General features: G+C 49.4%; 1 protein-coding gene across 2 annotated transcripts; it reads right to left on the bottom strand.

Moving 5' to 3' along the window:
• Positions 1-568: 568 nt before the first annotated feature.
• BEND4 (BEN domain containing 4) lies at positions 569-26,088 on the bottom strand. 2 transcript variants are annotated; one of them, XM_084799090.1, is made up of 5 exons: positions 25,594-26,088; positions 16,389-16,955; positions 8,600-8,688; positions 2,373-2,613; positions 569-862 (listed from the first exon to the last, which is right to left on the bottom strand). In XM_084799090.1, exons 1-5 carry the CDS (start codon positions 26,078-26,080, stop codon positions 645-647), a joined length of 1,602 nt encoding a protein of 533 aa, XP_084655216.1. In that variant the 5' UTR covers positions 26,081-26,088; the 3' UTR covers positions 569-644. The 2 variants fall into 2 exon arrangements, with proteins under 2 accessions (XP_084655216.1, XP_084655217.1); XM_084799091.1 differs by having other exon boundaries at positions 719-862; positions 2,444-2,613.
• Positions 26,089-26,218: the final 130 nt, after the last annotated feature.

Here is a 26,218-nt window from a genome sequence, read left to right as displayed (position 1 = left end):
TCGAATCTTTGGATGCTTCCTAAAGAGAGTCTCCTGCTCGTGTGACCAGAGATGAGTCTGCTTTTTGTCTGTAAGGTAACAGAGAAGTACCTGACCTCCACTTACCCACCCTCTAGAGACATGGCCTCTGCTCTCTGCCTTCACGTTGCCAAGAGTGGCTTCTGTCTTGTGTCACTGCCGAGAACTCCGAGTTCAAGTTTTTGGAAAATCGAAAGGGAATTTACTTGAGTTAAATGAGAAAATGCTGTCGCTTGTCCCTTCCCCCATGTGCAGGAACACAAACTGAGCCTTCCCTGGAGACCAGCTCTGCTCAGGAGGCCAGGCTGACCTGACGATCTGGGACAGGAGACACCCTCAGTGTCTAGCTAGTAGTGACTTCATGTAAACTGTATTCTTTCCTCTGTGACATAATACACCCAAAATCCACTGTAGGTGCCCAAGACCCACCCCCCCCCCAAACCCTAAAGTGGATTTCCATCTGGGAACTGTGGCAGTGGTCAGAGGGTTTTAAGTTCAAGAATGTGTAAAGTATGACGGAATAACATGCTTTGGACTCTAAGGTGACAAGAAAATGGACATTCACAATTGGAGCTCTTAAAACAAAAAATAAAAACACCACTGCGAGGGTGGGAAGGCCCTGTCCGCTAGTCCCCAGATCCGTCCTGTGAGCTCTTGTTGAAGACCTCATCCTGGGAAGCCTGGTGATCCATTCCTTCATAAAACGAGCCACCGTTGTGCAGGAAAGTCCCCACAGCGCGGCCCTGCCGGGCGTGACCCACGGCATCGCTGAACACTTTGTTTATCTGCTCCTCCGAGGGCATCCACCAATCAGGGTTTGAGGTACAGTGCATCCTAATGAATTCTGTGGGAAGACAAACAACAGTAAGAAAGAGGAAACAGCTGGCTCTCGGGTGACGTGACGGGAGGCAACGTAACCTACACCAGAAGCGCTGTTAGAACAGTAGCATGGAGACGCAGTGCGATGCCATGACAGGGCCACTCAGCACACCCCACCTACCCCACACCAGTGTTCTCATGTGCAAGAGCAAAAGCCTTAAAGCCACTAGGGAGCACCTGCTGCTGGAAACAAAGGTGCGTGCCCCCCTCCACTGCCGTCCGGCCTTCCGGCCAGCTTCTTCCCTGGGCCATCTGAGCTCAGAACCAAGCTTGCACAGCGAGTGTTCTGCCTACTGAGAGCCATTTCCCGAGAAGGGATACAGGTGGCTTAACTTTTTTATTACTTTGGCTGTACAAATAAAAAGCCCAAGTCACCAACTTTGATGATGTATTACGGTCAAGTAGCTAAATAAGATAGATTCTAGAAGTTTCCGTCAGCTTGGTCATGCTGAGTTAAGTGGACTTTTTGGACTTGTCCACAGGATGTCATGGCACTCATAGTAGTTAATGCTGGTATTCTTGTGACAGTGGCTTCCCCAGGCACAGGTCACTTGCATCAGAATCACCTAGAATGGCTGAGAGCCATGCATGCAACAAGCCGCCAATCCCCGCTGAACATGAATCTGTGGGGTGAGCCAAAGAAGCCACGCTGCCGCCCGGCAAACAGGACCGGTGAGCTTTGGGCAGCAGGGGGCATGGAGTTCAAGTGTCTAGGGGAAGGCCACATCCTGAGGTGGGCACAGAGACAAGCCTTCCAACTGTCAAAGGATATGCAAACTTTGGATTCCTATGCAGACTAAATGAACATGTTTTTCTAGTCAATAAAACTGGGACTGAACTGTGCAGCGCCTTCTGCTGTGTTTTCTGCTCTACGTTCCGGGACAGTGTTCTGGTGGCCCTGCCACGTTTCTACTTGTCTGTGTGTGCGGGAACCTGCTCCATCCACAGCCAGCTCTGCAACCTCTTCCTGACCTGCAACTGGGGACCAAAGCAGCCACCAAATACCAATGCAACTGCGTTAGTTAAGCAGAAGGTTTTATGGGTAAAGTCTACTTCAGGTATGCTTTGCAAGTACTCCAAAAGAAGCAAGTCAGATGGAGGGCCATGTCACCAAATTACAGAATGGCACATCCTCTCTCCCTGTGTGTTGCCCCCTGTGCTCTTGCCTTGCTGAACGCGGCCTCCTCTGGCCGCGAAGAAGGTCTGACCTGAAAGTGTGGAGTATGAGGTGCTATGAGAGGCCTCTGAGCCCTCAAATGAGAACAAGGCTAAGGCAAAGGATCGTTTACAGAGCTTCTCAACACCAAGCAGATGGGCCACATGAACCTTAGAAGGTCTTGGTGCAAAGATTAAAAAGGAAAAAAAAAAAAAAGAACTAAAAACACAGTAACGGCTGAACACTTGTGTGGGGAGCCACAGCCAATGCAGTGAAATGGGGTCACAGATGGCGGACGCTGAGGGGAGGGATGCAGTACCTCGGAGGCACGTGACTTTAACTGGATCCAGAGGGCGTCTTTCGGGACCTGTCTCTCCTGACTGCACTGACCTTTTCCTTTTCCCAAGGCCGCATGAGTACTTAAGCTCGTCGGTGGTGAAGACAAATCTGATGAGGTAGCGGAGGAGCCGCCTCCCGTCTTTCTTGGAAGAATTGACTGCCTCGTCCCACTGTTTGCTCGTTATGTAGACGGGATAGCTGTTCAGCAGCTGCTTGCTTCCCTGGAAAAGGAAAATATTTTCTCATTACCCACGGAGCCAGCCAGCCAGAAGCCAAAGTCATCTCCACTTCAAAGGCAAACATGCTTTTTTAACCAAGTGGCTTTGCTGACAATGAACCGGGCACTGAAGAGCAGAAGTAATTGCTCACACTCAGAATGGGCACTTTTCAAATTACATTTGCATTTTCTATAACAAGAGCCAATGAGGTATAATGAACGCCTTTGAAAGGGGAGCTATTTATAACTCGCATTTTAACAGGTAGGTTAAAATGTGTCAAGATCCAATGACAGGGAACACTATTTAAATATAACCTGTAACTTTCTCTTTCAATCTATTAAATATGCGAAGATTACTTTGAAGAGTGTGATCAAACAGGTCCCTTCATCCCCCTCTGGCAGTTCAGTTCTTAGAGGAATGGCGCCAGCGGGCTATTTTAATAGGCACTACCTGTGTTTAAGGCACCCAACCCATGATTGTCACTGTGTTACAGAGAAAACATAAAACGAGTGGGTTTAAAAGGAGAAAACTGAAAAGAAAAAAAAAAGAATGCAAAACAGCTTTTCTCAAATTGTAGCTTCTGCAGACGCAAAACGTGTCAACTCAAAAATTTTCTTTCTTTTCACCTTCATAATTTATGTCTGCCGTAAAATTCCCAAGCTAAATAGCTGCAGCGGGACTAATTACTGGGGGTTCTTTAACATTTATAAGCCATGTTTAGTCAACTGCACCCACGCAACTGTTACTTTAGTTCTGGCTGTCCATAAAATTCTACAGTCCAGGACAAATTAATTAACCCATGATCTCAGTTTTAATGTACTTCTTCCCCAGTAATTAAGGTGTACCAAAAAAAAAAAAAAAAAAAAAAAAAGGAAACTCATTCAGTTTTACAACTCTGAAAATTTACCACAAGTCATAAATCTGGCACCGTTTGGGTCTGACAGAGCTTTATTTCAGAAAGTGCTTGCTTCTTTAACTGCGGGGAAGGTACTGGTGTGAAAGCCAGCAGGGGATCGGGAAAGGGTCTGACTCGGAAATAGCCACTGCAGAGTGCACACAGACGTTCACGGCATTCCTGAAGGTGACAAAGTGACTTGGTTTCCTTTAAGAAAAAAAGGCAGTTGAGGCTACGGTTTATGCACTGAATTTAGACAGACCAGCTTTAAGATGTCTTATTAACTTGGGAAAGCTACCTGCACCTGAGGTTAAAACATAGGCCACCGCACCACACTGGCCTTAGGTAGGTGACAGGTGGAAGCGTACAAGGCCCCGTGCGCAAGTGACCAGAAATCAGCCGGAAATCAGCAGGAGCCCAGGGTCCACAGGATCTTTCAGCCCCTCTGAAAGTAGGAGGTGGTGAGAGCGCAGTGTGAGTGCAGCCTTGGGCAGTGCTTGCAGGAAGGAATGAGGGAGGCAGGCCAGTGTGACGGACGCTTAGCCAGGCTGTAGAACACGATTCTTAAGTGAAATGGCTGATGCTGAAGGGAAAATAACCCACTGCTTCTCATGGACAGAAAAGAAAGGGGCTTAAGGGGGGGTGGACCCCAAAATGACCAAGAACGACTCCTTCTAAAGCATTTTCCCAGAAGCCCTTTAATAACAGCTGTACTATTTGTTGGACAATTAATGGGTGGTCTGATGCATTTGCCCCAGGTAGTACAATTATCAAGCCAGGGGCTGGAGAGATGACTCAAATGTTAAGAGCACTAATTGCTCTTCCAGAAGGCCTGGGTTGAATTCACGTGACCGCTCACAACCATTTGTAATTCTAGGCCCAGGGCCTGAGAGGACCAGTAAACACATGGTCCACACACAAACATGCGAACAAAAGCCCTTAACAAAAACAAACCAAAACAATGCACTTATAAAGTTGGGCCATGGGTACAGCCTGGGGAGGGGACTATCTCAAATTTAGCTCTTTCCTATCAAACAGGACCAAGACACCATAGCCACCAAACACGATGGCGCCCACCTGTAACCCAGCACTCCAGGGCCCCAGGAAAGGGATCTGTTCAGGGTTCTGAAGCTAGTTCCAGCTATACTGTGAGATCCAGGACAGTTGTGAGTACAGAGTGAGATCCTGCCTCAGAAGAGTTGACAAAGCAACAATTACAGGTTACCAGATTCGGTTAAGGTGTCTGTCTGTCTCCCAATGTGCTCTCAGGAGGCCAGGATTTGTATGCTCTCTGTAATCATCTGCTCCCAGAGCTGGGGACAGGGCCCAGCACACAGCAGGTGCAGTACGCTGGTGAGTGACCGATGTAGTACAAGGCTTACTGACATGACAGGCACAAGGGAGATGCCCAGCAATGGTATTTTGTAGTTAAGAATTTAAAACCAGGGGCCGGAGAGATGGCTCAGTAGTTAAGAGCACCGGCTGCTCTTCCAGAGGACCTGGGTTCAATTCTCTATACCTACAGGGTGGCTCACAACCATTTGTTACTCCAGTCCCAGAAACCCAATGCCCTCTTCTGGCCTCTGTGGGCACCAAAGGCACATAGTGCACAGACATTTATATGCAGGCAAAACACCTATTCATGAAACATAAAAAAAAAATCAAGGTTAAAAAAAAAATCCCTTCTCTGATAGCCTGGTGGACACACTTAGCATTGGTGTCCTTAGAAGAAAACTGTAGTCACTTCCTGAACGGTAAGCAACAACAAACAACAACAACACGTGCTTCCCTGGGGCTGGGGCGCTTACTTGCAAGGAAAGGTTATGGCTCTACTTTACCCAGGTTGTATCCTTTTCCAGAGAATCACACCCCGAGTGGGGTGGGGTAGGGTGGAAAGCTGGGCCCTTAAACTACTTCAAGACCAGGGTCTTTGTGACCAGGTGAGCTGACGATCCAAGACAGATGCTTTTTCAAATCTCTGAGAAAATCACCAAGTCCTGCGCAATTCCAAACTGCCACAGTTCAACATAAAACATGGGTCTCATAAAATGCAGTATTACCATTTGGAGTAATTTACCTCAAGAAACAGAAGAAAGAGAACCAGTAATTTATAGCCCCAAACACAACTCAGAATGCCCTGTGGATTGATGGATGAGAGCTATAAATCTGTTTTAGCATAATTAAAAAGAAATAAAATGTGATAAACAATAAAAATGAGAAAAATTTCAGGTGCCTGAAATGACAATACAAATAAAAAAATAATGATGATGACAGGCAATAAAGTTTAAACAGCCCCATCCAAGGAAAACCAGGCACCCCTGTCTTTATCTATTCGTGTGTGGGGGTAGGAGTGCACTTTTATGCCTACACATGAGGAAGAAAGGTGGCAGGATTGGGGTTTTCTTTAAATGACTCTCCACCTTAATTTTTTTTTTTTGAGATAGGGTCTCATTTTGTAGGCTTGGCTGTCCTGGAACTCACTATGTAGACCCGACTAGCCTCTAACTCACAGAGACCTCCTGCCTCTGCCTCCTGAGTGCTGGGATTAAAGGCCTAAGGCATACACCACCACACCTGGTCTTTCCACCTTAACTTTTGAGACAGAGTTCTGACTAAACCCAGAGCTCTCCAACTGGCCAGGCTGGCTGCTATCAGGCCTGTCCTTTACCTCCCCAGGGCTGGGGTTACAGCTGCATGCCACCACGAGCCACTCCAGGCTTGCCACTGGCGGTAAAACAAGTCCTCCCACTCACAGGTAAGCACCTGCGCTTTATCAGCTGAGCCATCCTCCCAGGCCCTCTTTCTATTTTGGGGAGACTGATTATGCAAGTCAGTTAGCCACTAGCAGGTTACCAGCCCGAGGCTATTGTTGAGTCACAGAGAAAACAAGCCTGTCTTCAAACACTGTAGCCAAATGGAAGTTCACAGGGACGGCCTTACAAATTTGGCCAGTTCTGATTTTGACTTCAAATGTGCTGTAGGAGCAGAGGCAGAGACAGGGAATCAGTCACGTCCTGGAGTAAGTGTGCATTTCACTCGTGTATAAACCATAAAATGTCAAGTTAACAAACGTGGTCTTCAATTATGGATTTCACATTAGGCCTGATCTTTAATTTAGAAAGACAACTTTGTACTGTGCAAAGTGCACGAGGTAAAGGAGTGCATAGGATAGCCAGAAAGGAGAAAATTAAGATGGAAAGTTGGTAGGAAGAAGAAACCCAGCAGAGGGCAGGAGCTTCTGCCTTGGCGTGGCGGAGCCTTTACAGAAGGACAATGCAAGCACAGGTTGAGTGCACGAGGACATAGGCACCCCACGGACACCCCAAGCGACAGTGATGCAGAACTGAGCTGTGGGGACCTTTCAGCCTTCGTGTGACAGAGAGGGGGAGGGAAGGGGGAGGAGGAAGAAAAGGAGGAAGGGGAAGAGGAGGAGGGCAGGAAGGGCGGCATCAGCTGGCTGAGACACAGCAAGAGGGAAGGCCGTGGCTAAGGAAGGGTGGATGGAGAAGACTGAGCATGGAGGACGGACAGAGCCAGCGCTGACACAGACCATGGGGGCAGTGAGAGATTGAGGCTTCAGGCTGCAAAGGCACCAGGGCAGGGGGGCCTCCTGCAGATCACTTGGCAGTGGCGAGGGTAGCGAGATTATAGGGCGGAAAGGCAACGGAAACAGAGTGGAGCCTGTACAAACCAGGCCAGTCTTAGACATGTTTAACCATCATTGGAAAGCGGGAGGAGCAGGGTTTAAGAGATGTGTGGCGGTGTGGCAGGAGGGTGCTGGCAGAGGTGTGGCAGGAGGGTGCTGGCAGAAGGTGGCGGGGGAGGGAAGGAAGCAAGCACAAAGGCGAGGAAGGGAGACTCCAAGCCAAGCTCTAAAGCCTAAAGCCGTGAGTACAGGAACATAAAACTAGCGTCAAGACAATTGCTCTACACGATGGAGCCTGGCTGCTTCTGCTGCCTCAGAGAAAGAGAACAGCTGTGTGCAGTGTCTGGGGTACAATGCTGAAACCCCAGAGAGTGCTGGTGTTAAGACACCCCAGAGAGTGCTGGTGTTAGACACCCCAGAGAGTGCTGGTGTTAGACACCCCAGAGAGTGCTGGTGTTAGACACCCCAGAGAGTGCTGGTGTTAGACACCCCAGAGAGTGCTGGTGTTAGACACCCCAGAGAGTGCTGGTGTTAGACACCCCAGAGAGTGCTGGTGTTAGACACCCCAGAGAGTGCTGGTGTTAGACACCCCAGAGAGTGCTGGTGTTAGACACCCCAGAGAGTGCTGGTGTTAGACACCCCAGAGAGTGCTGGTGTTAGACACCCCAGAGAGTGCTGGTGTTAGACACCCCAGAGAGTGCTGGTGTTAGACACCCCAGAGAGTGCTGGTGTTAGACACCCCAGAGAGTGCTGGTGTTAGACACCCCAGAGAGTGCTGGTGTTAGACACCCCAGAGAGTGCTGGGGTTAGACACCCCAGAGAGTGCTGGTGTTAGACACCCCAGAGAGTGCTGGGGTTAGACACCCCAGAGAGTGCTGGTGTTAGACACCCCAGAGAGTGCTGGTGTTAGACACCCCAGAGAGTGCTGGGGTTAGACACCCCAGAGAGTGCTGGTGTTAGACACCCCAGAGAGTGCTGGTGTTAGACACCCCAGAGAGTGCTGGTGTTAGACACCCCAGAGAGTGCTGGGGTTAGACACCCCAGAGAGTGCTGGTGTTAGACACCCCAGAGAGTGCTGGGGTTAGACACCCCAGAGAGTGCTGGTGTTAGACACCCCAGAGAGTGCTGGTGTTAGACACCCCAGAGTGAGGGACAGGGTGTACCAGGTCTTCATCCTGCATTCCCTGCAGCAGAGGAGTGGAAGACTTGTCTATGAAGTTTAAGTCGTACCTTTCAAAGTGCAGATGAATCTTTGTAAATTAAATCTGTACATGATCCTTTCCCACAGAATATGTGCCCACAGTAACAGACCCCCTGAGTTCTCACAGTCAGCAACCTGCTTGGCCAGCCAGTCTGTTCCACAGAGACCGGAAGCCATTTAGCAGGCTGCGCCTGAGGCGAATTCCACCTGCAAGCCTGCACCCTTCCTCCTGGAGGCCGGCTCCTACCTCGGTGGGCTGGTCAGCGGGCTGCGGCAGGAGCTGGTTGTGGTGCAGCAGCACGGTCTTCAGGTAATCGAGGACGGTCTGGCAGGGCACTGGAGGAACAGAAAGGGCGCAAGTTAGCTAGCATTCAACACGAAGACGAAAACCAACAAGCTGCTTGCCACTGATGCCTGCTGGGAAAGGGAAAATCAGTTTCTCCAATGGTGTATCAACCACACTCCAGGATGAGCCCCTGTCCAGGAATAGCTGCCAACACAAAACAGCATGTCTGGAAAAAACAAAAATATTTGTGTGTGTGTGTGGGGGGAGGGTAAGATGTCAGGTGCCCCTAATTTCACCAACCACCCAAAAGTGGGTTGATAGTCGGGTGCTCACCACTAACCAACTATCTCAAGAGGCTTAAGTAGGCACCTGCTGCTCTCCCATAGGACCCGGGCTTGGCTCTAGCACCCACACTGGGGCAGCTTACAACTGCTGTTAACTCTAGCTCCAGGGGAGCCAATGCCCTCTTCTGGTCTATACAAGCACCTACATGCACTTGACACGCGGAGTGTGTGCATGCAAGTGCACACAAACATAAATAAAATCTTTTTTTAATTAAACAAACAAACAAACAAACTGAAATCACCTCCGAGCTTCTTCCCCTCCTCCCAACCTCCTAGGTTCCCCCTTGCCACGCCCCCCGAGACAGAGGCCTCCAGATATTCCCTTTAGGGCTGAGGAGAGGAACACTTGGCTGACACCTTTGTGGACACCTGCCTCGACGTACACAGGGGAAGCTACAGAATCAAGTGAAATGGTTTCTTTGGGAACTTTGGGAAACAAGACAAAAGAAAACAGCAACAACCTCCCCCGCCCTCCTCCGAGTCAGTCTTGAAAATGGAGATGGTGAGTAAGGCAGAGATGAGTTAAGGCAGCCGGCCCCACTTGCTATACCATTAGGCCAGCCCAGGATCCAGTGCAGGCCGAGCCGGGAAACAACAGAAAACCTCCTGCCCTTTCATTCTGAAAATGTACAGCTCATGGGCAGCAGGGGAATTCCCAAGTGAGGACATGACACCTGCAGATAGGGACCTGTGCATTCCACGCTGCCTGTGTGTTCCTATGGCCTACAAGAAGAGGTTAGGGCTCATAGCTCCCAGAAATACCAGTAGGGCACCGAGGAGACAACTACTCCCCCAGAGGCCTTACATGGAATTGCATCCTTGGGCAAATTAGGAGTTCAAGCAACCCACTCTGGCTGGTGAGAAACCTCGACCCTAGCCTTCATTTCCCTTGTGCACTCTGCTGTGGTGGGAAAACGGAGAGAAATACAGAAGCTTCTGCTGGAAGGCGAGGCTGCGTGTGGTGGTGCACATCTGTAAAGCCAGCACTTGGGAAACAAGGAAACCTTCACAAGTTCAAACAGTGGCAGCATCTTGTCTCATGAAGCCACCAAGAAAGAAAGGGAGCTTACAGAAGAAGCCAAATGCATCTAGTGCCTGTCACGGCACCGATGTTTCTAGCCTCCTTCCCACTAAATAACAACATGGCATTATAATGCTCACCACATAATCTGAGGGGAGAAAAAAGCAGAGACCCCTGCTCCAGCCCTACCTAGTCTCTAAGGCTGCTCCATCTCCACTGGGGAAAACAGCTAACTACCCGGTCAGGGTCCTTCCAGCCCCGGAAGATAAAGGCAGACTAACACTTCTACAGTAACTGTTGGGTACCCGCTGCCTCTGACATCACCCATTCAATTCTGGCCAAGTTCCCTGACCTCGCTGAGCTCCTGTTAGCAATGCTATAAAACTGGGGCGTCCACCTACCGCACAGTTGTTACCGTGAGGACCAACTGAAGCAATGAGAAGCAGAAGCAATGCCTGCTGGGAGTTACCAGGGCTCAAAGTAGCAGTCTGGTGAATTTCCAGCGCATTTCTCCGAGGCCTTCCCAGCGCCCGTACGGTGAACAGTTCCCATGTAAGGCTCTTCCAAGCAAACCACTACAGTTTTTCCCCATATTAAGGCCAAGTGGGCCTCCAGCTGATAATTTTTAGTGATAATTTTTCACTGATATTATTGCAGATACAGGGACTAACCCCCATGCCTCCCAGTATCACTTATCTAAGGCTAAACAGGCAAATCGGTACTACCCTTTAAAAGAAGAAAGGAAAATCATGTTTCTGGATGTTGGTAGAGCACGTTTATAATCCAAACACCAAAAAGGTGGAGGCAGGAAGGGAGTGTGGAGCTGATCAGGAGCTAGCCTCCCCTCGCCTCCTCTTCCTGGATGACGGGATGAAAGGCCTGTGCTGCCACACCCAGCCAACATCTAGATTAGTTTCTCTCTCTCCCTCGAGCACTGTTTTATCTGCCTGGCTAGTCAACAGCTTCAAACTCTTCAAAATATGACTCAATAGCTTTTTAGAGCGGGGCGTGGTGGCGCATGCCTTTAATCCCAGCACTCCAGGAGGCAGAGGCAGGCGAATCTACAAAGCAGGACTACAAGAGACACCCTGTCTTGAAAAACAAAACAAAACAAACAAAAAAGGTGGTATAGAAACGCTGAGGCTTTTTAATTGCTGACAACCCCAGCTATCTGTTGTGTTTAATAATCTTCAAGCAGCCGAGTCATATAGTCTCTGTGACGTAAGTTCCTGAATGGAAATATCTCAAGTCAGATGACCAGCGTTAAGTCTGAAGTCTCCTATAGTTGTCTGGTTGGTGCCTGGTTTCAACAGGAACTGGGACATCAGGATGACAGGCTTCACCTGCCCTCAAGCGCCATCACCTTTTCAGGACATCAGGAGACACAGACTCACTTAAGGTAAACAGAGGCTTGAACACAACTTCATCAGAAACACGCGGGGCGTGTGTGCGGACTTTGGGAAGGCTCTCTCATGAAGAGTGTTATTGCCTGAACCGGACACTGAAGAATGCATTTGAGTTTCTGGAGGACAGCATATTTTTGGGGTGGAAAGAATAGGGGGTTAAGACAAATATCTGATTTCCCAAGTCAAAACCGTCTAATGATGTTGGACACTTGGTGTACGATGGGCACTGAAGGCTGGATCTCCAAAAATGCTCAGGAAGAAAGCCAAGCACAGGTGTGCTTGCCATGTAATCTCAGCTCTGGTGGGAAGCCAGGCAGGAGAAATCAGGAGTTCAAGGCTGTCTTCAGCTGCACAGGACCCTATCTCCCCTGAACAAATAGGACCACAGAGAAGTGAAGGCCGACTGTAAGGGACCATGAATCTGTGGCTCTGCGGCTCCTTTCTGACGTCAGACATGGCTTACATTGTGGAGAAACACCTCAAGTTTCTGTATTGCTAGGCACACAACGGTTACTCTCTCTCTCTCTCTCTCTGTTCTTTCTTGGACAAGATGGAATCTCGCTGCATATCCCAGGAGGGTCTTGGACTCTCTCCTGCCTCAGCCTTTTTGGTATATGGATTATAAACATGCTCTACGAACAGCTAGAAACGATTTCTCTTTCTTCTTTTAAAAGGCAGTAGCGATTTACCTGTTTAGCCCTTGACAACACCAGGGACTAGCAGCGTTAGCTCCCGTATCCGCAGCTTAGTGAGTCACAACTCCCACTTGGATTGTCTATTTGCAAGCTGTGTCCCTGCTAAGGTATGCTTAGAACTCCCCAAATCGGACCTTCTGCAAGCCGTCTGCAGACTTGTGCAGAGCAGTTTGGGATTTGTCAGTTGCCTCACAAGTGTCCCAGCTCTTATGCTGGAAACAAGTGTCCCTGTCACAGTTCACTTAGGGTCGTCCCTTATATTTCTGTTTGTGATTTCACTACTAAAATGACCCTTCACTGTAGTACCAAGTGCCAACATCCTATGCACAAAAGGAACGAGGTTACACACATTAGCTGAAGGCGCCGTCCGGTAGGCCTTCACAGTGCCTGTGCTTTGTGTTTCAGCTAGACGAAACACCACAGTGCTCACTAACTCACTGGCTAATTCAGGGTATGTGGTGACTACACAATATGGCTGGCTACCCTGGCAGTGAGAACTGACGTCAGGGTGGAGGGTTACAAAACTGGACACCACGTCAGAAGGCGTGGACTCCATAACCCTGCATCTCCGAGCTCCCAACTTCCTGGTCTGTCACATGAAATGGATGGCTGACGTGGGCAAGAGCACCGAGTGTTCTCACTCTCCAAGCCGCCTCTCCAGCCCCCGAAACCGAATGCTCACATGCTAAATAAATAAATAAATATTTTTTAAAAAGAAAAAGAAATTAGACTGAAAACTTACACCATACCAAAAAAAAAAAGTAAATAAATAAATAAAACCACCAATTCATAGACCATAAGTAATAAAAACTACAGAGAAGACCTAAGTTAAGACCATAAGCTATACAATTCCTACCAGAGAAAGCTGGCTCAGTCAGTAAACCGTTTTCCTTCCAAACACGAGCACCAAACATGGGTGCTGCAGCTCTAGCACCCATGTAAAAGGCTGGGCACGGTGGGGAAAGACAGTTTTCTGGGGCTTGTGGACCAGCCAGCCTAGCCCACATGTGCACTACAGGACAGCAAGGGACACCCTCCTTTCCCCTGTCCTCGTCCCTCCACACACACAGGAAGAGCCAGGTGCGCTGCTACCCACATTCAGAAGCCCACTGCCATCTATAAGACTTGGAAAGGACACCATAAAGTCATGAGCTCACAGACAGTAACGATGATGTCCACTGTTGGTGTGAATAAAGAGGGGCGTCCTCTGCAAGCAAAGAGTATGGGGGTTTCATTTTGTTTGTCTGTTTTTATTTTTCAAGACAGGGTTTCTCTGTGTGTAGCCTTGGTTGTCCCTGGAACTCACTCTGTAGACCAGGCTGACCTCAAACTCACAGTGATCACCTGCCTCTGGAGCGCGGGGATTAAAGGCGTGCGCCACCACTGCCCAGCTGGAGGTTTCTAACAAAATTAAGCATAGCACCACGGTATGGCCCGGAACCTCCCTTCTTGGAATATATTCAAAGGAAATAACATTACCACCTTGTAAAGATACCCACCCTCCGTGTTTCCGGTGACATGGAAATGGAAAGTGCTCAATACAGCTTTACTCAGTCCTAAGAGCGAGCTGCCTCAGTGCTGGGACTGTTGTGTAGATGTCTGGCTCTCCATCCTACTCAACACAATCCCAGTTCTGTGTGAAACGGCTGCTGGTTCAAGGTTCATGGAAAATCCCTCAACTGGTCCGGGGCATACACAGTAACTTTAATGACCATTAGACTCCTTTTCATCCAGTATCATTCGGTATCTGATCATCAAGAGGGGCTGGATAGATGGCTCAGAGGTTATGAACACTGTCTGCTCATCCAGAGGACCCAGGTTCAATTCCCAGCACCCACATGGCAGTTTACGACTGTCTGTAGCTACAATTCCAGGGGATCTGGTACCTACACAGACATATATGCAGGCAAACACCAAAGCACATTAAAAATAAATAAATAAATAAATAAATAAATACGTGCTCAAGAAATTATATTCTTTTCACTTTTCTGGGCGTCCAGACAGTGGCAGGCCACCAATGAGTTATCCCTGACATCAACACCTGACCTGGCTGAACCCTAAATTTATATGTCAAGAATGCTACACCTGGTTAGGACTAGGATTTGTGTCACCTCTTCCCACACTCTGGCCTAGGACGAGGCCAAGGAGGAATGCCAAGAGTGGCTGTTAAGCCAGCAGAGGCTGCTGGTCATGGCTGTGAAGGCCTGGTGTCAGTCTCTGCCGCTCTCATCTCTGAGACACTATTTTCTCCCCCGGGAAGAAGACACTTGCTGGAAGTCAACTCATGGCGAGTGGGCCGCATCTGCAGGGCTGGCAGAGGTGTGGAATCACGGTGCGCCAGCCGTGACCACCCCTCCCTGACTTGGGGGGACAGGGAGACGTTGTAAGAAGTGTGGTTGCACACAGCTTCTAGGTTCTCAAAGATGTTTCCTGAAGGCATGGCAGCCTGGCTCGGAAGGACATCCCGACTCTCCTGACCCCACATCTACTTTTCTCTTGTCTCTCCTGAGACAGGTCCCATCATGTTCTGAGCTGAATCTCAGCTCCATTCGGAGAAGTCCTTTAGTGAAAGACGGAAAGCAGGTTGACTTTTATTTGCCAACTCTATGAGTGTGTGTGTGTGTGTGTGTGTGTGTGTGTGTGTGTGTGTGTGTGTTTATATTCTTTCTGGAGACAGTTTTCACATAGCTTATGCTGGCCTCAAATACTGGTAGCCGAGAATGACCTTGAACTTCTGGTCCTGTTGGCTCCACCTCGAAGGTTCTGATACTACCGATATGGACCACCACACCTGGCTCTGCTTGGACAATCATAACATTTGTTTCTGGCTTTCTGTCCAATGTGTCCCAACAAACAGATGAAGGCTAACTGCAGCACTTCCTATTTCTAGACGAGCCACCAATTATATTGCTGGTGTGCACACGCACACACACAAACAGGATTAAGCACAAGATATAACTTATGTTCGTATGCATTTTATCAGTCTTAAAATTCTAAAATTCCTTTATTTTGAACATATGAATATAGCTTTTTGAGTATGTGGTTAACCATAACCGTGTGGTTTGTGGGGTGTGGCCCTGACCTTATCATCTTTGAGGGGGGGGTCACATGATTAAACAAGCTCAGAGATCTTGTTCTATAGCTAATAATGTAAGTCCCCCCCAGAGATGAATTCAAAGATACATGTGAAATTAGTACCTTTTGTTTTTTTCTACATTAATAAAAATGCTTTGTTTATTTTTATTTCATATGCATGGGTGTGTTGCCTGCAAGGAGGGTGTTGGAGGCCCTGGAGCTGGAGTCATAAACAACAGTGCGCTGTCACGTGAGTGCTGGGAACTGAACCCACGTCCTCTGGAAGAGGAGCCAGTGCTCTGAACTGCTGAGCCATCTCTCTAGCCCCCAAGTACTTTTCTTAACAGCAGAGGAAAAATCATTAATAACAAAAGCTCAGAGGTTTTTTTCATAAGAAAACTTACAACTCTAATCCTGTAAAAATGGAGGATGCTTAGGAGGACTGCCTCACACCAGGGCATAAACAGTGTAAGGCCAGCTTAATTAATTACTTTTGACTTACTAGTTTGCCATTTCTAAATTAACTTTGGAGGGAGGGGGCTGCATGCTGAAGAGACCGCCTGCTGAAAGTTAGCAAGGGAGGACAGGGAGGAGATGGCCAGAATAGGGCATGTCTTCACTCAGTACCAAAACCTGCTCTTGCAAAGATGGTTTTGTTTGCATTTGTATGGGAGGATGCAGAGGCCATATTTAAATAGAGGCCACCACTGGGTGGTGGTGGCGCAGGCCTTTAATCCCAGCACTAGGGAGGCAGAGGCAGGCGGATCTCTGTGAGTTCAAGGCCAGCCTGGTCTACAAAGTGAGTCCAGGACAGCCAAGGCAACACAGAGAAACCCTGTCTCGAAAAACCAAAAAATAAAAATAAATAAATAAATAAATAAGTAAATAAATAAATGAATGCCACCTTTAAATGACTCTCAGACTCCTAGCAGTCCATACGCATCAATGCCAAGGCATCACATATAGGAATTACTTATATACCAATAGACACATCCTTCATGAAGACTGTGGGCTTCAGGGCTTGAATCAAGAACGTGAAGCTAATATAGACAAGACAGTTCAGTGCTTGTCCTGGGATTCCTGCCTGGTCTGGGTGAGCCAAGGGCATCTTACACATCCTGGCCTTACCCCCATCACTAGAGCTATGCACACATCCGTACCGAGGCAGAGTTGAGACAACCGAGTGCAGCACGTGGTGTGAACACTTACCTGGGATGCTCTCTAGCTTCCTTCTGAGCTCTTCATTTTCCTGTTGCAGAGAGATAACCTCCTGCTCCAGCTCCTGGCACCGAGGGCAGTAGCCCTCCTCTTCCTCCTCCTCCTCCTCCTCCGGCAGCGTGGAGGAGGATGGGTGACCATGAGACTCCGAGGTCGCTGGGGAGGTCCAGCCACCTAATGTATGCACTGGGGAGGTTGAGAGAGGCTCCACATCTGCCAGGTGGCCATACTCACTGACTGATGAGGCGTTTGGAGTCGGAAAGCTCCCCGAGAGCAGGTAATTTTGGAGAGAGTCAGTGAACACTCTCAGAAAGGCAGAAGTCTGTTGTTTTCTTTGCATATATTGCATCTCTATGTCTATGTTGTCAGGGGTCTGACTCTGGACCCCTTTCGCAATGTGACACTGGTCCTGTCTTTCGTTATAGCTAGAGCCTTCCTGCTTGACGCAAGAGATCATGGATTGGGAGTGGTTGGAGTCCAGAAGTTTTCCTCCACAATTTAAGAGACTAAGAACACGACTGCACTGCTGGGCAAAGGCATCCAAGATCATCCGGCTCTCTGGAAAGAAGCAGGAGAGACATCAGTAACCAACCGCGCGGCACGAAAGAAGCAAGGCGCCCCGCTTCCAGCTTCACCTCCCAACCCACCACGGAAATGACACACAGCTCCGTGTTTGCCTGTGACCACTGGGTGGCCCTGCCCCCACTTCTGAGAAACGGCCAGGAACCTTATGAAGATGCCCCTCTCTGGCCCTCACAGGTCTGAACCCACACCCCTGGCTTCACTAATATCCTTAGCGCTAACGAATCGAGCCACCCACTGCAGACGCGATTCCTCATTGATAGGAGGCCTTTGTGCAGTCATGGCTGCTATTTCTGGAGTGCCCTCTTGCCCTTGCTATTCATCAGCTGACACGATCCCTGCCACAACCACGCAGCTCACGTACACAAACTGGAGCAGAGAGATAAGTCCTTGCGAAGAACTCACTAGAATCTAAGGTAGCCAACCCACAGGGCTCTGCAGGCAGAGGATGAACATGAAACCAAAGTGTCACCAACACCTGCTCGCAATAGTCTCCCTAATCTGGAATTCCTGTCAAGGCCAGTGTTCAGAGAGACGCAGCAGCAAAACGGGTTGTTTCTCTTCTCAGAGCCATTTGCACTGGACTGTCAACTCTCCTAAAAGGGCAAGATGCGTGGGTGCCACGAAGCCCACACACCTGAACTCTAAGCACCACCAAGCAGAAGAAAGTGAAAGGCAGAGGAAAGCTAGTCAACCTGCTCCAGGGGCAAAAGGAAAAACTCCCAAATCCTGAAAGCATTATCTACTGTTGTCCCAAGGCACCTTAAGTGAGACGGGAACAGGCTGCCTCTCCCCTCACACCACGGAGAAGGTGTCACTGGCGGAGAGTGACACACTGCAGGGCTGGCTCAGCAGCAGGACAGCCCCTCAGACCTCTTTTCCCCTTTCCCAGATTAACAGTAACAGACAAAATACTGCCTGTTTTCTTTTTTCTTTCTGAGAAGGGGAGGGGGGGGGGAGGGATTCTTGTAAGTAAAAAGTAGTGAGATGTCTGAGGTCTTCTTTGGGGTAGAGATGACAGACGTAAAAACCGTCCAGGAAACCTCAGCCTGTGTGATGGATGAGAGCACAATTCTAGCAGTCTGTGTTGTCCATGAGCTGTCATACAGATGCGTCGCCACAGCCACTCAGAAGGCCAAAGAGAAGGATTGTTTAAACCCAGGAGTTGGAGACTAGCCTCAGCAGCACAGCGAGGCCCTTTCTCAGGAAAAATGGGGTTGGGGCAAGGCAGAGGCCGACATGGAGACTTGGGTCTAATGCTCAATGTCTACCGTGGTTTTTTTCTTAGCACATTTTCATGAAGTAAGTATGTATTAAGGGAGGGCGGTCCAAATGTCCTGTTTCAATTACTTCTGGAAGACATAAAGAAATTCCAGCACTGCCCCCAGTACACTGATCTACCCATCTCCCAAGCCTATACATTTCTACCATTTTGGGGGATTCTGAGCCAAAATTCTTCCATCCAGGAAAGGACTACAGATGACACTGGGATGGGAAAGTTAGGCTGTGACAGTGCTTCAAATACACCCACTGAGGGATGGGTAGCGAGACAGATTCTTGGGTAAAGGGCTCGTCACGCTACCACAAGGACCCATATAGAGACACGTGTGGGGACACGTGTTTGTAATCCCGGCACTGGGAGACTGAGGCAGAAGGGTTACCCTAGGGCTCTCTGGATGCCAGCCAGCCTAGCCTAACTTCTAATCAGTGAGACCTTGTCGAACACAAGGTAAAGGGTGGGGACACAGCTCACGAGCGAAGAGCTTGCCACAAGCACGAGGACCCGAGTTCCATTTCCAGCACCTAAATAGAAAGACAGAGGTAGGGCAGCACATGCCTACAACCCCAGCACTGGGAAGGCAGACACAGGAAGTTAACTGGGGCTTGCCGGCTAGCCAATCAGTAAGGTCCAGGTTCAGCGAGGGACCCTGTCTCAAACAAACAAACAACAAAAACTCAGGATATTGTCTATATAAAAGCTGCCTAACTCAAAAGGCCCCATCCTTAACTGAGAGGCTATTGGCAACTGATAGCTGGTGGAAAATGGGGTTTTTTTTGGGGGGGGGGAGTGGCCACTAGTACGTCGCCCATGCTCCAGTGGACTGCCATTCCCCCATGCACATGCTAACTGGACTTAGTGGGTTATTACAAAACAGATACTAAATTGGGGGCCGCACACGCGGGTCAGGGTACAGGGAGGAGCTGGGAGGCGGTCAGATGTGGCCATGTTTCATTATATGTACACGGGTGAATTCTCAAAACATATAGGATGGTGCAATTGAGGAAGAGACCTGAGGTTGACCTCTGCCTCCACCCCCAACTGAATGGTGTTGGTGACACCTATGAGCACAGAGTCTTTCGTTTTTATAGTAATTTCAGGTTTACCCGGCCAGGGCTGGGGGTGGGCATAAGACTACCTTCGAGGGGTTGAAGTTCCAGACTGTTTTCTTCTCGGTACACTTCCTTACTTTCTTATCTTTAAAAAAAAAATCATCTGTGTGTGGAGGGGTGTGTGTGACTGTGACACACACCTATAGAGGTCACAGGATGCCCTCAGGCGTCAGCACCTTCTACCTTGTTTGAACTGTGTCATCACTTCACATGCCAGCCTCGCCCCACAGCGCCCAGACATTCTCTGCTCCTGCCTCCTGTCTTGCTGTACAGGGTGCTGGGATTACGGACTTGCACTACAGCATCTGGCTTTACCTGGGCTCTAGAGGTCTGACGTGGTGAGGCCCACACTTGCAAGGCAAGCACTTTATCCACTGAGCCGGCTCTCCAGTCCACTTCCTTATCTGGAGAGCATTACCACCCTACCCTACCCTTCCTAAGACTCTCCTGTGACAAGGTCAAGACCTAGGAATCCTTCCAGAAACCTCTTGAAGGCTTATGCTAGCCCCTGCTCATCTGAGGTATCTAGCTAAAAGCACACAGCATGGTGCAAGAGCTCAGGAGTGCAGATTAACTTAGTGAAGATAAAACAGAGTAGGCGGCTCTCGCATGGTGGTTTCAATTGTTTGGCTCCCCATAGGCTCAGTGGCCTATAGGCAGTGGCACTATTAGGAGGCGTGGCCTTGTTGGAGGAGGTGCGCCACTGCGGGGGTGGGGGAGGGGGTTGGCTTTGAGGTCTCCTATGCTCATGTGGAAGGAGAGCCTCTTCCTGGTGGCCTGTGGGAAGCCAGTCTTCTGGCTGCCCTCAGATGAAGATGCAGAACACACTCTCTCATCTCCTTCTCCAGCGGCATGTCTGTCTGCATGCTGCCACACTTCCCACCGTGGTGATGACGGATGGGACCTTTCAAACTGCAAGCCAGGCCCCAGTTAAATGCTGTCCTCTATAAGGCTAGCCTTGGTCTTGGTGTATTTTCAGAGCAATAAAACCCAAACTAAGACAGCTCGCTCAGCTCAAAGCCGTGAACTCAAACCTGTACATCGATGAAGACACAGAGTCCTGCTCTGCAGCTCGGCCCTGAGCCCTACAGGTCCTTGGGTACCATTTCTTTACTGACCTAAGCCAAACTAGGAAGCAAACAGTTGAACCACACAAGTGGAGAGGTGTTTTTTACCTCCCTGTTTTTGTTCTTTTATTAGTAAAATCAAAGGATGGTATTGAGTGGGGATGCTCAGTTCTAGCACAGAAGCAGTTTCACTCACTTTAATCCTATAATCCCACACAAGACCCTAAATTGTATTTACTGTTTGCATTTTAAGCACCACAGTCCCAATTGATTTACAGCCCATACACCTTTAACATAACCTTGACAAAAGGGATGAATACAAAAAGGAAAGGCTAAAATAGAACTGACTGGAAAGAACCGCTCAAACACAATTGTTCAGTGTCCTACACAACACTGAGTAGTTTTAATCATATTGATGAATCACATTACAGCATAGATTTTAAGGGGAAAAAATCTGACTTAGGGACAAGCGTGATTTGTTTTCTTAATTGAAGGATAAACTCATAACATGCTGAGAAAAAAATCATTATGCAATATACTACATTATGAAGATAATCTATTAAAGTATACTCAGGAAACCAGAGAATTAGTGATGATCACAAAATAGTTTCTGCCTGCAGATTTGAAAAGGGCACAATTCTGAATTTGCTCTCAAAACTGATCTACAGAAGAAGAGCAATGGTAAACCTTTAAGGTTGAATTTTTCCCCTCTTTCAAACTCTTGAAAAATCTGGGCAGTATATTTTAACACCAACATACAAAAAAGTGTGATGGAAATATTACCATCGCCCTTAGAGGGAGGGACCTCTTTCATTTCCTATGTACGACAGGCAGCAGCACTTCAGCTCCTGGGCAGACTGCAGCCAGAGACGCAGGAGGTGTGCAAGCCGGGTACCACTCAGAGACACATGTCTGCTCCCTACGAATATAAGCAATGACTGAGGACCCGGAGTCTTAACTGAACAACGCGTGAAGGTGGGAAGTTTTCCTTTTCTTATTTATTTATTTATTTTAAATCTCTTGTCATACAGTGCCTCACACGTAGCGAAGCACAAAGTCTACAAACGGACTTTTAAAAACCGCCTCTCCCTGACTCCCACACAATGTTAATAAAGCACAATCCCACAGCCCTCTGGCTGACCACTAACGCAATGTGACTTAACAGTGCGGCCTACTGGGAGATAACACTGTGCTGCGAACTGTGCCCACCCGGATTCCAAAGTCTAAACTCATTATTATTATTATTATTTTATTTTTTAATTAAGATTCTCATTTCTTGAAATTCTTCTGCGCTGCGGTTTTAATCCACCCTAAATCTGATAAGTGACTGACAGGAGGGATAGAAGCAGGCAGGCAGACATCGCCTCCTCTCTGCTGTGACGGCCTTCTTTGTAGGGAAAGCAGAGCACAGAACGTGCCCAGCACAGCCGACCCCTCAGAGAATTCCATCTCTGAGAGGGAGATCACAGCACTGGAGATTAGCAGTAACCTTTTGATTTTTAGCTCAGCCAAGGGTAAAATATGTTAATGTTAAAAACGCAGAGGCAGAAAGATTTCAGCGGCCTATTCTGTATGCACACACTACGTCTTCCAAAGGACTTCTGGCTAGCTCAAAACAGAGGGTTCCCTTAAAACATTAACTTCTTTTTAAGAGGACTTCATGGTGTATGGTACAGCAGACAGAAGCTGGAAAATTAGAGTGTCTTGGAAAACAGCGCCATCGTCTTAAATCAATGAAGGATGTCTTTAAAAAAAAATGCCATCCAATTCTCCCCACCCCCCGTAATGGCAAACATCAACACAGCAAAACAGGATGCAATTTTTCTAAATAAATAAATCAATGATGTGTCAAAAATTAACAGATGAGTTAATATACTCGGTGCTATCAAAAGCAGGTGGTGCCTCCTAATATTCATCCTGCTCAGTCAATCCCTGAATATTTTCTGGACCATCGGTATATAAAATAGGATGCTGCTATTTGTGATGGCAAACAAAAGCAATCATGCCTGCCAAGCACATACTATAACAGGCAGCATTTCAGCTCTGCTAGACAGAAAGTAATTAGAATGCTTTTAATGTCCAAAAGAATGATGCTGATAGGCTGCCACAGATGTGTAGATTTATGAATATTTATATGGTGGTTTATGGCTGACACTTTTATCAGTTGAAGAAGATAAAATATCTGCCTGACTCAAAAGCTTGACAGTCAGGTTAATAAAATCTCATTAAAGAGAATGACCTATGCAATTATATAGGATTTATTGTAATTCATTTTTGATTGTACTCTGCTTAAAGATGCAATTTCCCATTTCCTGATGCCAAATTTAGGCTGCATATCAAGATCTACGTGGGTTTTAACTCTAAGCCTCCCACAGAGGAAAACTATGCTTTTAAAAACCATGGCATATTACCCCTTTTAGGGAAAATTATACTCTTCATGAGATTTTTAAGAATGTTGAGGAAAAAAATCTATTTTTAATCATGTATTTCTTTTCTCAATGGCTTGTAGCATTTAATGGCAAATAAGATTCACTTCAACCCTTTCGTCTTTCACCACATTTGCCCTGGACAGTCAAGTCTCATCTCCTCTGTGCTGAGCTCACTTATCACACTGCTGTGACTATTTCAGCTGACAAGGCGGCCTGAACACTCATTGCAATTATCCCGCTGAGAGAACGCAACAGGCAGAACCCCACCTGCCCCACCCCGGTGAGCACACACAGACTCATTGGCTCAAAGTGGCACTATAGTCCCTAAAAGAACCAATCAGCTCTCCATGTGGCTGTCCCTCTTACGGCCACTCACATTGCTGTGCCTGCTGAGAGATGGTCTGTCCACTGGTGATTAATATTACCTTAATTTCTATGGCTCCCCGCCCCACCCAGAACATTCTCTGAGACACACAGAAGAAACCATCTATCCAATTTCCATCTCTTCAGCACCACTGCTAGGTAGGCACCCAGCCCCATACTCACATCCTATAGGCCTTACCCTAGAGACCTTACTAACAAAAACCAACCATTATAAACAACCAATCTACCCCCATTACACACAGACACAAACACACACACACACACACACACACACACACACACACACACACACAACCAGAACAGCCTTGAGACAACTGGTGGTACTGGAAAGTTTGAAGGCCAGCCAAAAAAAAAAAAGCCCCTTCCTATCTTCAGATTCAGTGACAATGGCTTCCTCCTTGTGACAGAGACATGCTAACAAATGAAGGAAAGATGACAGGAAATTTCTAGAACAAGAGCGGCCATGGAAAGGCTGGAAAGAAACTGAGGCAGGGCAGAGTAACACCGTGATGGTGGCAGGGGAAAAGCAATAGGTGGATGAAAATGCTAAGGAGCCGGGTAGACCCCAGAGTTCCGAGGAAGTGAAAGACGGAAAGACAACAGCTTCAAAGAAGTGCACGTTCAAGGCCTGAACCAGGCAGAAAGGGGGGCTCCTCTGGAACCAACATTATACAGGAGTGCGAGATGGGAGAGATGGGAAAAAGGACCCACGCTGCTGAAAAAACAACACAGAAATGAAAAGGCTGAGCTGGGGTAAGGGGCACACTCAAGAAGTGGTCTAGAGACTGACACACGAAAGCCTCGGAGAGCCATTCCAAGCCAGCTCGAGATACAGCAAGACCTTGTTTAACAAAACAAAACAAAACAAAACAAAAACCCAGAAACCAAACAGAACATGGGCTGGAGAGCCGAACAATGAATATAAAAACGTAACGGCATACTAGGGCAAAGGCAATGGGGACAAGAAATCACCTCAGAAGCAGTAAAGCAGAAAGCCCAAGAATCCCAACTCAGAATCTCTAACATCTCCAAATCAGAGGATATGACAGAAACAAGTCACTATAACCTGTAATTAGATTTTTTTCCCCCTCCAAACCAATCTTTCGAGTGTCAAAATATTGACAAACAGCAGAGCTTTTAGCATAGGCGGCTATAACTCCTTCAGAGACAATGGCCAACTCTTGCCACTAAAGAAAAACAACAACAACAACAACAACAACAACAACAACAACAACAACAACACAGACTTCGATTCGCTGACAATCTGGAATCTGGGAGGCTCTTTCTTAAGTGCCCTGAAAGGCCTGAGCAGGAACTTTAGTTCCGATGAGGCCATAAATGTGGCCGTGTGTCCTTCCTTCAGGAGCAGAAACTGGGTGCAGACCTTGCACAGTGCTCTCTCACACTCCCTGGAGGGGAAAACAATCTCAACCTCTGGGCTGGCGACCCACTCGGGGACACAGGATCCAGAGTCTCACCGACAGGGTGGGCACTGCAACTCTGCTCTGCAAATGCCCTGGAATCCCAGGCTGCAAAAGAGACCCCTCCCTCTTCCTCCTCCTTGCCGCCGCCCTCTCTCCCCTCCCCCCCCTCGTGCCCCAACCCAACAGAGCACTATGTCCACAGCTGACTGGAGTGGGAGACCTATGTGACTTCGCCACGGATAAAGCACGGGTGTCTCTGTGTGTGTGTGTGTGCGCGCGCGCGCGCGCGCCATCAAAACCAGAGCGCACAGAGGAAAAAGAAACCCAGAGACCCCAGGAAGGGCCCAAATGGCCTGGGGCTTCCCGAGGGGGCGGGGACCTTCCAGGGCCTGTAGGCAAAGAACTACCTCTAAGGGCGAGCACACAGAGTGGCGGGAAAAGAAAGTGTGGCGTGGGAGGGGGTAAGTGAAGTGGCGGGGAGTAAAATGGGCGTCTCTGAGGAGTCACCACAGCCCGCAGTCGTCGTCCGTCCCCTCCCACCCCCCACGCCCCGGGCCTGTGCCCTCCCCAGTAAGACCACCCTCCGGGGCCTCCAGTCCTCCCGATGCTCGCCCAGTCCCCCGCGCCCCGGAGCCACCTGTTAGGCGCGCGCGCCGTCGGAAGCCCCCGGGCCGCGGCGGCGCCGCCGGGGAATCTTCCAGAAGTTACTACTGCCCGAGCGCAGCCCGCTCCGGAGGCCCACGGGGGACTCACGTGCACAGCATCTCCGTACCCTCCGGTCCCCAAGCCACCCCAACCCCCGGTCCCCACGCCCCCGCTACTCCACCTCCCCTGTCCCCACGCCACCCCCCCCCCCGGTCCCGCCCCGGTCCCCCCGTCCCCGAGCTCCGCCGCCAAGTTGGCGTCCCGGAGTCCATACCTGCGCTGAGTTCCAGGCTGGAGCCGTCCCTACCCGCGCCGCTGCCGCCCGCGCCGCTCGCCGAGCCCGGGCCGTACCTGACGACGGCGGCGAAGGACGACGACGACGACGCGGCGGCGGCGGCCGTGAGCAGCGGTGGCGGCGCCGGAGTCCTCGGGTGTCCCGGGGGCGCGGCGGGCGTGCACGACGGCGACGACGACGAGGCGGCGGCGGCGGCGGGGCCCCGGCCTGAGCCGGGCGGCGGCTGCGTCGAGAAGGGCGGCTCGCTGCTGCTGCTGCTGCTGGGCGGCACGGCGGCGAGCGGCGCGAAGGGCGGCGGCGGCGGCGGCGGCTCCAGCAGCGAGGGTCTGTCGTAGCGCTTGCTCAGCGTCGGCCGCCGACTCGGGAACGTCTTGAGGACACTGTAGGGGCCGCGCTGCTTGTAGATGCGGGGAGCACTGGGGCCCTCCTCCTCCTCCAGCGCCGCCGCCCGCATCTCCGGCTCCATGCCGAGCCTGAGGCCCTGCCTGCCCCGCGCGCGGCTCCGGGGATGGCTCGGCCGCCCGGCCGCCGGCTCTACCCCGGCGCGCGCCGGCGGGAAGGCGTGTGTCTGCGCCGTGGCCGCCGCCGCCGCCGCCGCCGCCGC

This window comes from Acomys minous (assembly GCF_964271855.1).
Source record: "Acomys minous genome assembly, chromosome: 10".
In the NCBI taxonomy this organism is placed as follows: domain Eukaryota; kingdom Metazoa; phylum Chordata; class Mammalia; order Rodentia; family Muridae; genus Acomys; species Acomys minous.
Note: the sequence above shows the minus strand (reverse complement) of the source record. Positions and strands in the feature narration are given on the sequence as shown.

Bases quoted from the DNA above. Each gene is read 5' to 3' on its own strand.
- BEND4 (XM_084799090.1), bottom strand. From the start codon at position 26,080: ATGGAGCCGGAGATGCGGGCGGCGGCGCTGGAGGAGGAGGAGGGCCCC. The intron at 8,689-16,388 runs GTAAGTGTTCAC...CTGTTCCTCCAG, and splicing joins GAAGCTAGAGAGCATCCCAG to TGCCCTGCCAGACCGTCCTC. The intron at 2,614-8,599 runs GTAGGAGCCGGC...TTCCTTTTCCAG, and splicing joins CCGCTGACCAGCCCACCGAG to GGAAGCAAGCAGCTGCTGAA.